This window comes from Salmo salar, chromosome 22, assembly GCF_965601325.2.
Source record: "Salmo salar chromosome 22, fSalSal1, whole genome shotgun sequence".
Taxonomy (NCBI): Eukaryota; Metazoa; Chordata; class Actinopteri; order Salmoniformes; family Salmonidae; genus Salmo; species Salmo salar.
This window is the reverse complement of record NC_138312.1, coordinates 29,879,560-29,892,642: the sequence shown is the minus strand read 5'-3', so window position 1 is coordinate 29,892,642 and position 13,083 is coordinate 29,879,560. Positions and strand designations below refer to the sequence as shown.

The following is a 13,083-nucleotide window of genomic DNA, read 5'->3' as shown; positions in this document are numbered from 1 at the left end:
CCTGAAGTACATTGTTTTACCTTGGGTGTCATACATATTTTGACCTGAAGATAAGTAAACAATATTTATAAAAACGTTTCTCTCCACCTCACGGTCAGGTATCGATTCTCAATTCCAGAGGAACAAAATATTTATGTAATACAGATCGGAGTTCTGTGGAGCCATATTTATACTGAATAAAAATATCAACGCAACATGTAAAAGTGCTGGTCCCATGTTTCATGATCTGAAATAAAACATCTCCGTATTTCTCTCAAATGTTGTGCACAAATGTGTTTAGATCCCTGCTAGTGAGCATTTCTCCTTTGCCAAGATAATCCATCCACCTGACAGGTGTGGCATATCAAGAAGCTGATTAAACAGCATGATCATTACACAGGTGAACCTTGTGCTGCGGACAATAAAAGGACATTCTAAAATGTGCCGTTTTGTCACACAACACAATGCCACAGATGTCTCAAGTTTTGAGGGAGCATGCAATTGTCATGCTGACTGCAGGAAAGTCCACCAGAGCTGTTGCCAGAGAATTTAATGTTCATTTCTCTACCATAATCCACCTCCAACGTTGTTTGGCAGTACGTCCAACCAGCCTCAACTGCAGACCACGTGTAACCACGCTAGCTCAGGACCTCCACATCCGGCTTCTTCATTTTTGGGATCGTCTGAGACCAGCCACCCAGACAGCTGATGAAACTGTGGGTTTGCAGAACCGAAGAAGTTCTACACAACTGTCAGAAACCATCTCGGGGAAGCTTATCTGCATGCTCATCGTCATCACCAGGGTCTTGACCTGACTGCAGTTCGGCGTCGTAACCGACTTCAGTGGGAAAATGCTCACCTTCGATGAGCACTGGCACAATGGAGAAGTGTAATCTTTTTTTAAAGTATCTGTGACCAACAGATCCATATCTGCATTCCCAGTCAGGTGAAAGCCATAGATTAGGGCCTAATGAATTTATTTAAAATGACTGATTTCCTTATATGAACTGTAACTCAGGAAAATCTTTGAAATTGTTGCGTTTATATTTTTGTTCAGTGTATAAAGGATGAAGACGGGGCCAAGCGTACGTTTTGATTACATTTTTAACCTCCACACATTATGCACCATTACCACATCTCTCTCTTTTATCAAGTTTATCATATTCTGAAAACTGTGAAAGTTAGCTCATCAAATATAAATTATTTGCATAAACAAAGAAGATTTAAAAAACTAAATCGCTAGGATTTTTGTATTGATAGCATAATGATTACAAATACTATCATGTAGACAGAATAAAAATAGGATTTGTAATTTTGTTACTCCTATTAATGTTTGACAGAGGCCTCACCTCGGTCACTCCTTCACGCCTGTGCCCCTTTTCACATTGGAAACAGAAGATGACCACTGAAAGTAGTGACAACAACGTGATCATCAAAGGCAACTGCTCCACTCCTGAGTTGGACATACACATTCTCCCCAACCTCTAGCTGCAGGGAGACTGAGTTGGACATACACATTCTCCCCAACCTCTAGCTACAGGGAGACTGAGTTGAACATACACATTCTCCCCAACCTCTAGCTGCAGGGAGACTGAGTTGGACATACACATTCTCCCCAACCTCTAGCTGCAGGGAGACTGAGTTGGACATACACATTCTCCCCAACCTCTAGCTACAGGGAGACTGAGTTGAACATACACATTCTCCCCAACCTCTAGCTGCAGGGAGACTGAGTTGGACATACACATTCTCCCCAACCTCTAGCTGCAGGGAGACTGAGTTGGACATACACATTCTCCCCAACCTCTAGCTGCAGGGAGACTGAGTTGGACATACACATTCTCCCCAACCTCTAGCTACAGGGAGACTGAGTTGAACATACACATTCTCCCCAACCTCTAGCTGCAGGGAGACTGAGTTGGACATACACATTCTCCCCAACCTCTAGCTACAGGGAGACTGAGTTGGACATACACATTCTCCCCAACCTCTAGCTGCAGGGAGACTGAGTTGGACATACACATTCTCCCCAACCTCTAGCTACAGGGAGACTGAGTTGGACATGTTGATGTAATAATCATTAGATGAGTTGTGGAACGCATGACCTTCTGGGCGTTCTTGTACATGCTTAAAATCATAGGATGTGTTCCACGGCCAAATCCAGTAATCGCAAAGTGGTAGACTCCTTTAACCTTTGCAGTGAACACACCTAAATATAAGCATTAAGATATTAGTGATATAGTTGATGAGACGGTGGATTGTGCAGTCAGATGGAACAGAGTAAACAGGCATTTCAACATCATAGATTTACCCGGTGCTTACTTGTGTAATAGACAATGGCTGGAATGCGGTTTTAACCAATCAGCATCCAGGATTAGACCCACCCGTTGTATAACATGTACTTTATACTTTAGATTACTATGTACAGTGCATGCCCACTGTTACAACTTATCATGTGCATCATTTGACATATGGGAACCCAGACACATATACACACATACTATACATACCAGTAGAGGAATCAAAAGCCCCACCGATGTTGGTGTAGACTCGTTTGAAGACCACAGTGGTTTGATTGTCATAAGGCCCTATGGTGCTCCCCAGTGCAGAAGAGAACACCACCGCTGACCTCTCTGTGGACACAGGACAGGGACCCTTACCAAAAAGTACCAAAGAGCAATACATACAAAAAAAAGGGAATGATTATCAAAATGTTGCTTTGTGCATTACAGTACCTGACATTTCTTTCTTCGGCCCCGCTACCAAGCCCTCACTGACTTTCAACCTGGCTTCCATGGCTATAATGACAGAAATAATGTTGAAGGATATTTATTCAATAAAACCAACCAAAGACAGTAGTTGATTTGATCTCTTACTGTACCTTCATCCACCTTTGGTGGAGAAAAACACCTCTCAACTTGGCATCTGTGTTTCTCAGCTCCAAGCGTTGCTCCACTACCATGTCTCTGACAGCCAGGAGTTCAGTCCAGATGTTATGGGGGCAGCTGTTCTTTTCATCTTTTGTATTTGCAGAAGCTGCAAGAGCAATGACCTCCTGCTTTGTGTTGCTCATGGTTCTAATGTTGTGTCTCAAAATGTATTTTCTTGTTGTGTGAGGTGCTCTTATGCCTCTGCTCTGTGCCTCACTTCTGATCAATGATTAACTTGGTACTAGGAATGGTGATGTGGACTAAGACTTCTACGGAACCCAGGTGTATCTAGATTGGGTGAAATCAATCATCAATAATTCTATTCTGTGATAAATTCAAAAGCTTTATTGTGGATGTGATAACCACCATAATTATATTTTCAAGATATTGCTCGTATAGAGCGGTCAATGGCTGTGATAAACAAAGCTTGGGCCACAACAGTTGAAGTGTGTGATGGACTGTGACAAACTCCAACAGATCGTAACAAAGCTTTCTCTTAAAACATTTATTCACCTACTTTGTAAGGCAGAGGGTGGGGTACATTTTCTTCTACAGTAATATACCATGATGAAACTGTATCGATAACTCCTACTTCTCCCTGTAAGATCATAACTTTGTGTACTCTGTAACTATGGCGTAAACTCTTGACAGTTTGCAAATAGTTATATCGTTCTTGACACGTCATTTTGTTTTGTGTGGATTGTCATGATTGCTGATATCTGTGATGGGACCCTCCAGTATGTCTGCATTGTATATTATTGAAAACAAATACAAATGTTGATAGAACAATATTTATGGTGCTTATTCATAAATAACCCACAATAAAAATTCCTTCTGTCATAAGGAACAGCTGAGCATGGAAGCATGGCTGTGTGAGACAATGTATCTGTGGAGCTTTTCCCCAAGGAAGTCTGAGGAGAGCTCATGGCAACCCTCCAAATCCCTACAGACCCCACAACCTCCCAACACATTAGAGAGAACCAAGAGAAAAATAAATAAATATATAATAAGGGCATCAAATATGAACCCGTCCATCACAAAGAGACTATTATTAGTTCTCTGTTTTGGAAACCCTCACCAAGCATTCCTGTAACCGGTGTGTGTAGGCCTATTTCTATTTCCCTTTTTTAATGAAAATGGCTTTCATTTTGCATCTGCCTATATAATGCTGCACCGTGGGACAGAGAAGATAGGGCACTCCTTTTTAAGCCTGGCCGTAGCTCCACATTCTTTGTAAACCACTGCAGCAGCCCTCCATTAACATGCGTGAGACGGTGTATATTCAGGGTTTAAGGGATGAAAGGGCTGCAATAGGCCCTGACACAAGCCCTGCTGTACTACCCTCCCTCCCCTCTCCCTCCCCCTCTCCGCTTCCCTGGCTTCAGCACACATAGAGGCACCTGCGCGCGTGCGCTAAACTCTCCCCATCCCCCCTCCCTTCTCCCTCCATCATCTGTGCCTCAGCTCACACAACCGTGATAGAGCAGGACGGCTAGTATTTGCACTCAGACAGCGAGACGGAGAAAGAGAGAGAGAGAGGGAGGGAGGGAGGGAGCGAAAGAAAGAGGCAGACAGAGCGAGCGTAAGATACAAAGGGGGAGAAAGAGAGCAACAGCAGAGACAACGAGAGAGAGAGAGAGAGGAGAGAGAGAGAGAGAGAGAGATGGAGGAAGACAGGGAGGCTGCAGACATCTTTGTTATCAACAATGGAGCATGAAGCTCTGGTAAGGCGATAGGCAGATATTGGGTAGGGGAGAGACATTGAGGAAAGGGGGTCTCGTGTGACCACAGGGGGAGGGAGAAGGAGGAAGTGGAGGAGAAGGATGGGCCTCGAACACAGACCTGCAGTGGCACTGCCAATCCTGGATTAAACAGTATGGTAACGTTCCCAAATTAATCTGTCACTGCACTGGTTTTGTCTCATCATCCTCTAGTGTTTACTTCCATTCTCATTGACACCCATCACTCATTTCACCCATGTCGCAGTGCATGTCTCCTCCTCATGTGAAGACCCTTTTTTTTCACGCCGTCTGTTATGATCATCTCCCTGCTTCTGTTCTCGTCTCCAGGAGCCTCACCCACCATGGACCTAACCCTGTGTTTTCACACACACTGTTGGATCTGAGCATCGGCCATTGCTGTCTCTGTGTGTGTGTTGTTTTTGTTGTATTTTTTCCCATCCATCCAGAGAGGAAGGAACATTGAGTATTTCTTCCCTTCATCCAGTCTGTAACAAAATAAGCTTTCCATTTTCTCTCATTTAAATAAAATGAATAGATGAATAGCCTGGTATTGTAGTGCCTGCAGTCATTCGTCCATTAAAATCACATGCCTCCATTTCAATGCAGCTACCTGATTGTAACCTACTTTCTAAAATTGTCGCCTGCTTGTCAGTGGATCTGTTGGGAAATAGTGCAGGGCACTGTGGCTCCTCTGAGACCTCTTTTACATGCTAATACAATCCTAATAAAGCCTCAGTGGCCTGACTAGATTAATTAGGGCAGCGTTTGCTGAGATATGTGTGGTGTCTGCCCTGGTTCCTGTCTGACGGGGTTGGTGAGAGCAGTGTTGTGGTGTCTGCCTGGGCGACATGGGGTAATAATTAAAACACAACAAATTCCCACTCTCAGAAACAACTAGATGTTTTTTTATCCTATATAAACAGTCCACAGATGGTTGTGTATTTCAGTGAGATGTTAAGAATTCACACTGAGGGAGATTAGACCTCCATTGTTTGTCGAGCTGCCTGCCACGTTGCAGAGTAGAAGTGGGAGGGCACTCCCCCATGTTTATGTCATGCAGCATCACACTACTGGATCATACATCACACAAGTTTAAAAGGGATAGAATGATACACTGATAGTGCAGATTTCTGAACTAATAATCACAGTATTCATCATTGTCTTAGGCCTAACTATCATCATCACCATCATTATCATCATCACCATCACATTCATCAGGTATTCATGTGCCAAAGTAGTTTTTCACAGTTTAGCAGTATGCACTGTGAAAACACTTGATGTAAAATCTGTTTATTAAGGCTTAACACAGTAACTGTGTCTGGGTCTTATGCCAAGGATCTGGGGTAAAGTCTGTGAAAAGAGAACAGTCACTAGATGTGTCATTGTGATGGGTGTTCTGCTTTAAAGATCATGTTTACCTTGCGATGCTGACTTCACATCAATCATGCCAACCACTTTCTCCCTGTCCGCGCACTCTGTCACCCCTGCCTCCCCCATCCCCTTTCCCTGCTTAGCTGGATAAAAGCGAAGTGACAACATTGGGCCTGCCCCCCTCAGCCAGCCATGGCGGCTCTGACGGTAACATCAGCTTGGATGGTGCTGGTGTGGGTGGGGGGGCGGGGGCCGGGGCAGTGGCCGGGTTGGGGGCTGTGGCTGGAGGGGCTGAAGGGGTCGCTGAGCCTCAGCGAACGCGGGTCGCTCTGGAGCACCTGCAGCAGAAGATCCTGAAGATAACTGAGCAGATTCGGATAGAACAGGAGGCAAGAGATGACAACGTAGCCGAGTACCTGAAGCTGGCCCACAACGCAGACAAGCAACAAGCCTCACGCATCAAACAGGTTTTTGAGAAGAAGAACCAGAAGTCTGCACAGACCATCGCCCACCTGCACAAGAAGCTAGAGCACTACCACAAGAAGCTGAAGGAGACAGAGCAGGTGAGAGTGTGTGTGTGTGTGTGTGTGTGTGTGTGTGTGTGTGTGTGTGCGTGCGTGCGTGCGTGCGTGCGTGCGTGCGTGCGTGCGTGCGTGCGTGCGTGCGTGCGTGCGTGCGTGTTTGTTTGTTGGTTCCTGCCACACTGGTTCCATCTCATGACTGATGATGGATCGTCTCCATGCCTCAGCTGTTCCTAAGGGACATTTGTAATGTAATGTGTTTGTCTCACTTGAAAGTTTTACCCTGACTGCTGCTTTCTGAGGTGATGCACAGGAGGTTGGTGGCACCTTAATTGGGGAGAATCAAATTAAATTAAATCAAATCAAATGTATTTATATAGCCCTTCTTACATCAGCTGATATATCAAAGTGCTGCACAGAAACCCAGCCTAAAACCCCAAACAGCAAGCAATGCAGGTGTAGAAGCACGGTGGCTAGGAAAAACTCCCTAGAAAGGCTAAAATCTAGGAAGAAACCTAGAGAAGAACCAGGCTATGAGGGGTGGCCAGTCCTCTTCTGGCTGTGCCGGGTGGAGATTATAACAGAACATGGCCAAGATGTTCAAATGTTCATAGATGACCAGCATGGTCAAATAATAATAATCACAGTAGTTGTTGAGGGTGCAACAAGTCAGCACCTCAAGAGTAAATCTCAGTTGGCTTTTCATAGCCGATCATTGAGAGTATCTCTACCGCTCCAGCTGTCTCTAGAGACTAGAAAACAGCAGGTCTGGGACAGGTAGCAAAGGCTCGTGGTAATGACTGGAGAGGAGTCAGTGGAATGGTATAAAATACATCAAACACATGGTTTCCAGGTGTTTGATGCCATTCCAATATTATGAGCCGTTCTCCCCTCAGCAGCCTCCACTGAGGTCATGATACATGGTGTCACTTTCTAAGTAGGGTTGGGCCATATCCTGATCATGATTGCCTACGGAGCTGTGAAGGGAAAGGCACCTCCATACCTTCAGGTTCTGATCAGGCCCTACACCCAAACAAGGGCACTGCGTTCATCCACCTCTGGCCTGCTGGCCCCCCTACCTCTGAGGAAGCACAGTTCCCGCTCAGCCCAGTCAAAACTGTTCGCTGCTCTGGCACCCCAATGGTGGAACAAGCTCCCTCACGACGCCAGGACAGCGGAGTCAGTCACCACCTTCCGGAGACACCTGAAACCCCACCTCTTTAAGGAATACCTAGGATAGGATAAAGTAATCCTTCTAACCCCCCCCCCCCCCCCCTTAAAAGATTTGATGCACTATTGTAAAGTGGTTGTTCCACTAGATATCATAAGGTGAATGCACCAATTTGTAAGTCGCTCTGGATAAGAGCGCTGCTAAATGACTTAAATGTAAATGTAATATCCACATTACCCTATGAATTAAATGTAGAAATCATCCCTGGAGGATTTCTGTATATTGAAAGTTACATATCTTGAACACTTGAGTGCTGACAAGCAAAACATTTTGGGACTATGTCAACAATGAACTAATGAAACAAATATCAAAAGATCGTTTTTGGGTGGAATTTCCCTTTAACAACGAGCTGTTGAAAATACCTATTTCAATACCTGGCTTTGTAGAACATGACATGAGATGTCCCTCACACACTATCTAAAGATGTTTTGTTGTTGTAGAAAAGCAAACAAGACTGATTGGCTTTATCTTTCAACTAACACACACGTTTATTTATTTAAAAAGTACAAATATTGACATTTTAAAGAAACTGTTTCCACAGTATTAGAAATCATGTCTCCAGTATTTCAAAATGCCTTGGTATAGGTATATCATAAACCTGCCCAAACCTATTCCTAGGTATATTATCTGAGGGTTCTGTTCTGACTATGCCCTCTTATTGATAAAGTATGTTTATATTCTCCTATCTCCCTGCTCTGTTGTGTCACCTCCACCATTCCACTTTTATTTCCATCCCTCTCTCACCACCTATCCACCCATGTATCTGCTACTCCTTCACACCCTGTCAATCTATCCCATTTATTTTTGTTTCTCCCTCTCATCTTCCATCCCCCCTCCTCCCTCAACCCTCCTTATAGAATGGTCCAGCCCGTCAGCCTAAGGATGTGCTGCGGGACATGCAACAGGGGCTGAAGGACATGGGGGCCAATGTACGAGCTGGGTTCCATGGCTTTGGCGGGGGTATGGTGGATGGGGTCAAAGGAGGGGTAGAAGGGGTCAAAGGAGCTGTGGTGTCTAAGCCACGGGAGTTCGCCAGCTTGATCCGCAACAAATTTGGCAGTGCAGACAACATCTCCCACCTCATAGAGGACGGGGTGGGAGGGCACTCGGAGGACGCGCCCGCTCAACGAGCCCTGAGTGGCAGTGCCACCCTGGTCTCCAGCCCCAAGTACGGTAGCGACGACGAGTGCTCCAGTGCCACCTCTGGCTCAGCGGCAGGCAGTCACTCAGGCGGGGCCGGGGTAGGTGGGATGTCGGGGCAAGGGCAGGCTGGCCTGGGGAGCCCCAGACTGGATGGGCACCACCACCACCACCACCACATTCACAGCTCCTGGGACGCCTTGCTGGAAGGCCTGCAGGAGATCAAGGCCAGCCAGGCCCACATGGAGGACGCCATCGAGGACATGAAGAGTCAGCTGCAGAGTGACTACTCCTACATGAACCAGTGCCTGCAGGAGGAGAGATACAGGTGCAGACCAACACCTAGGCCAATACACAGAGCATGGAATGAGAGTTGGTAGTATACATCAATCTCACACTAACTGCTGAAACAAGCTGCTTTGCTTTTAGCTTGTTTCAGTACAGCAGTGTAAATCATGTTCAGTGTTTTTACACTACATGATTTATGCTGAATGATATTCACGAGGATAATTAAAAAGGTCAAGGAAACTGTTACAGGTTTTGTACATTTCAAGTTTTGTCAAGATCAGAAGTAGTTGTTTTAATGTATAAAACAGATCCTTAAATTAAACGGAGTGACGCCTTGAAAATTGCATAAATATGTAAAATCTTTCTCTAATTTCTTGAATTGGTCTTTACTCCGCTGGTCTAAATCATACCGGCTCTGCCTCATACATTTTTTTTATCTCTCTCTGTTTAGGTATGAGCGACTGGAAGAGCAGCTGAATGACTTGACAGAGCTGCACCAAAACGAAATGACTAATCTGAAACAGGAGCTGGCCAGCATGGAGGAGAAAGTGGCCTACCAGTCCTATGAGAGAGCCAGAGACATACAGGTAGAGAGATAGAGACCTGGATTTACAGTTTATGATACTTTCCTGTAGATAAACAAGTATGACTCCAGAAATGAGCCTTGTTCCCCTAATTCAGTTGTAACATTGTGTTTGCCTGTGTTTGTCATTTGTACCTGTGTGTGTATGTATACATGCAGGAAGCGGTGGAGTCGTGCCTGACCCGCATCACTAAGTTGGAGCTCCAGCAGCAGCAGCAGCAGGTGGTGCAGTTGGAGGGTGTGGAGAACGCCAACGCCCGCGCCCTGCTGGGCAAACTCATCAACATCATCCTGGCACTCATGGCCGTAGTGCTGGTGTTCGTCTCCACCCTGGCCAACTTCATCACCCCACTCATGAAAACCCGAGCGCGGGTGGCCACCACCGTCATGCTGGCCCTGTTTCTGTTCATCCTTTGGAAGCACTGGGACTTCCTGGAGCTGTGGCTAATGCCTAGCTGAGTTTCCTACAGTCAATCATCCACGCCCTTGTGTCTGAGTGACCAGGATGTGGACAGAGGGACCAGAGTGATACACTGAGCTGCCCTAGACGCTCTAACAGTCTGAAACTCAGAGAGTGTGAATACAAAACTCATATTTCTGAAAGAGAACCAGTGCACTTTTTTGATAGGATTTATGCTTGGAGAGTCGTACTTAGGAGGGTTGAAAGGTCAAAACATTTCTTTACAAAGCAACTAGCGAAGACTTACTTCGGATAGGGGGGGGGGGCATTTCTGGTTGACTGATGGTCGAGAGAGAGACATTTAAGGAAGAGTGTTGGGTGTTTTATGGTGATTACCATGACAAGGAACCTGAGGAACTATCTGCCTGGTTGCTTGGCAACTCAAGCATTTGCTCTTTCTCATGACCAATCTAGTGGTGTCAACTCACCATTGTACTGTAGTCACTATGACCTAATTACAATTCGAGAATTCATGTTGAAATTCTTTGACACATTTTTCTAATGTTAGTATAGGCCTACACTTAAAAGTGAAAATGGATAAAAGAACAAATTATACTTTGTCTTTGCTAAACCATGTTTGCTGTTACCTTTTTGTTGAGCCAATTGTATATTTGGAGGACATGGCCAAGCAAAAGGATTGTTTTTCTGCTCAATGTTAGGGTATGTACTACTCATGCATGTCCTCGCGTGCATTTATACCTGTGTAATGCACTTGGCATGAGTAGCATTCCAACACCAACAGAAATACTCTTTGGACTTAATAGCATTCTGTTGTCTGTAGACAGTTTCTACCTAAATGTTTTTTTTTTTACTTTCATCTCCATATTATTTCTAAAACAGCCAACTCAATATCTTCTGGTGTTTAAAACTACACCTTTTTTGGTGTATCAGTCCTTTTAGTGTCTTATGTGTGATGTAAAGAAGAATTTGAGGGCCAGAAAGTCATCTGGTGAGATGGATCATCAAAACTACTAAATGATCTATAATCTATTCTGAGCATCAATGCTATTTCATAACCACTGTTGTTGTAGAGCAGCTAAGAATATATGTAGTGTCAGAGTCATAGGCATGTTAGACCATTGCTTCCATATTTCTATCCAGTTTGCGAAATCCATCACAACTCTGTTGCATTCTTAATAAATACATTCTTAAACTATATGCTAATGTTGCATGATATTGGAAAGTAGGATCATTTGCATGCAACTATGTATATCTAACTACTGACAATGGAGTAGAATAATAATATGGTAAGTAATCTGTGATAGTTGGGTCTTCATTATGAAAAAATTACTACAAATGTCAAATAGAGTTCCACAACCTATAAAATCCCAATGTAACCCCCCTTCAACATTTTATTCCAGCCTGGTTCAAGCTAAAGGTTGTTTTTATATCAAGTTATGACATATCTTGTGTCCATCATTTCAGTCAGGGCGGGCTAAAATATGTGTTTACAGATGTGCAGTGAATATCCTCTAAAAATGTATTCAGTTCCAGCTCAACTGAATATTCACCCACTAATCCTGTGGATTACAGCATTATTTACACTTAACTGGCCCCCCTCTCACTTTTATTCACTGGCTCAGTAAAACTGATAATCCTCATATGTGACTGGTGAGAGGTTACCAACTCTGCACAACTGAATTTCAAACGCTTGAAAGAATACACGTTTAGGTTGGTTCTGTTGCCAAAATGTAATAGTTTACTATTCTTACTAGACTGAGCCCTAACAAAATTAAGAGTTGTCAAGGTTGTCAGATGTAGTAAAGAGGCAAATAGGTTTTTAGTGAGGATTTCTTTGGAAAGGCTTCAACCATCAGACAGACCCTGACGTATGCTAAAATACACTGAGTGTACAAAACATTAGTATTGAGTTACACCCCCTTTTGCCCTCAGAACAACCTCAATTCATCGGGACATGGACTCTACAAGGTGTCAGAAGCGTTCCACAGGGATGCTGGCCCACGTTTACTCCAATGCTTCCCACAGTTGGGTAAAGTTGGCTGGATGTCCTTTGGGTGGTGGGTCTGGGAAACTGTTGAGTGTGAAAAAACCCAGCAGTGTTGCAGTTCTTGACATACTCAAACCGGTGCGCCTAGTATCAACTACCACACCCCATTCAAAGGCATTTAAATATTTTGTCTTGCCCATTCACCCTCAATGGCACACATACACAATCCTTCTCTCAATTGTCTCAAGGCATAAAAATCCTTCTTTAACCGGTCTCCTCCCCTTCATCTACACTGATTGAAGTGGATTTAACAGGTGACATCAATAAGGGATCATAGCTTTCACATGGATTCAACTGGTCAGTCTGTCATGGAAAGAGCGGGTGTTCCTAATGTTTTGTACACTCAATATATGTCTTGTATAGTCACAATCACATAGTAAGTTTTAGCAGCACAAAGGCACCTCCTAGTGGAAAACATGTATATTTTTTATTTTGTGGACAGTAAAAGGGAAGTCTTCACTGCGCCAAAATCAAGAATTTGACTGAACCTGAAAAATTTGTGTTGACAGTGGCACCGTTCTCTCGAGAAACACAATAAACAAATATTGTGAGAAACAGACATAGTTTAAATCCCATGCGTCAATCTAAGTAACTCAATAAAAAAAAATCCCCATCATAATCCGTCAGTTTAAACTAGATATGTTTTTTTGCATTAGCTACGTCTCAATCCACCGCCTCCTCCTATGTCAGCCTTCCGCATCTGTGGTGGAAGATGGCCGAGCTACAACAGTGTTTGTCAGACCATGAGACATCCCGAAAAATCGGTCTTCTCACGAAAGCGTCCGAAACTAATAAGGAAAGATGAGACTCGTGAACATGATGGACTCGTC

At 44.2% G+C, this 13,083-nt stretch overlaps 1 protein-coding gene across 1 annotated transcript; it reads left to right on the top strand.

Moving 5' to 3' along the window:
- Window positions 1-4,409: 4,409 nt before the first annotated feature.
- On the top strand, window positions 4,410-11,403 carry LOC106583086 (transmembrane and coiled-coil domains protein 2). The gene is made up of 6 exons (XM_014166888.3): window positions 4,410-4,788; window positions 6,166-6,253; window positions 6,311-6,585; window positions 8,632-9,242; window positions 9,654-9,789; window positions 9,945-11,403. Exons 1-6 carry the CDS (start codon window positions 4,786-4,788, stop codon window positions 10,242-10,244), a joined length of 1,413 nt encoding a protein of 470 aa, XP_014022363.1. The 5' UTR covers window positions 4,410-4,785; the 3' UTR covers window positions 10,245-11,403.
- The last annotated feature ends 1,680 nt before the right edge of the window (window positions 11,404-13,083 follow it).

What these genes read in the sequence shown, in the direction of transcription:
- LOC106583086 (XM_014166888.3), top strand. An exon ending in CATCAGCTTGGATGGTGCTG is followed by an intron (nt 6,254 to 6,310) that starts GTGTGGGTGGGG and finishes CTGTGGCTGGAG; the next exon opens with GGGCTGAAGGGGTCGCTGAG. An exon ending in AGCTGAAGGAGACAGAGCAG is followed by an intron (nt 6,586 to 8,631) that starts GTGAGAGTGTGT and finishes CCCTCCTTATAG; the next exon opens with AATGGTCCAGCCCGTCAGCC.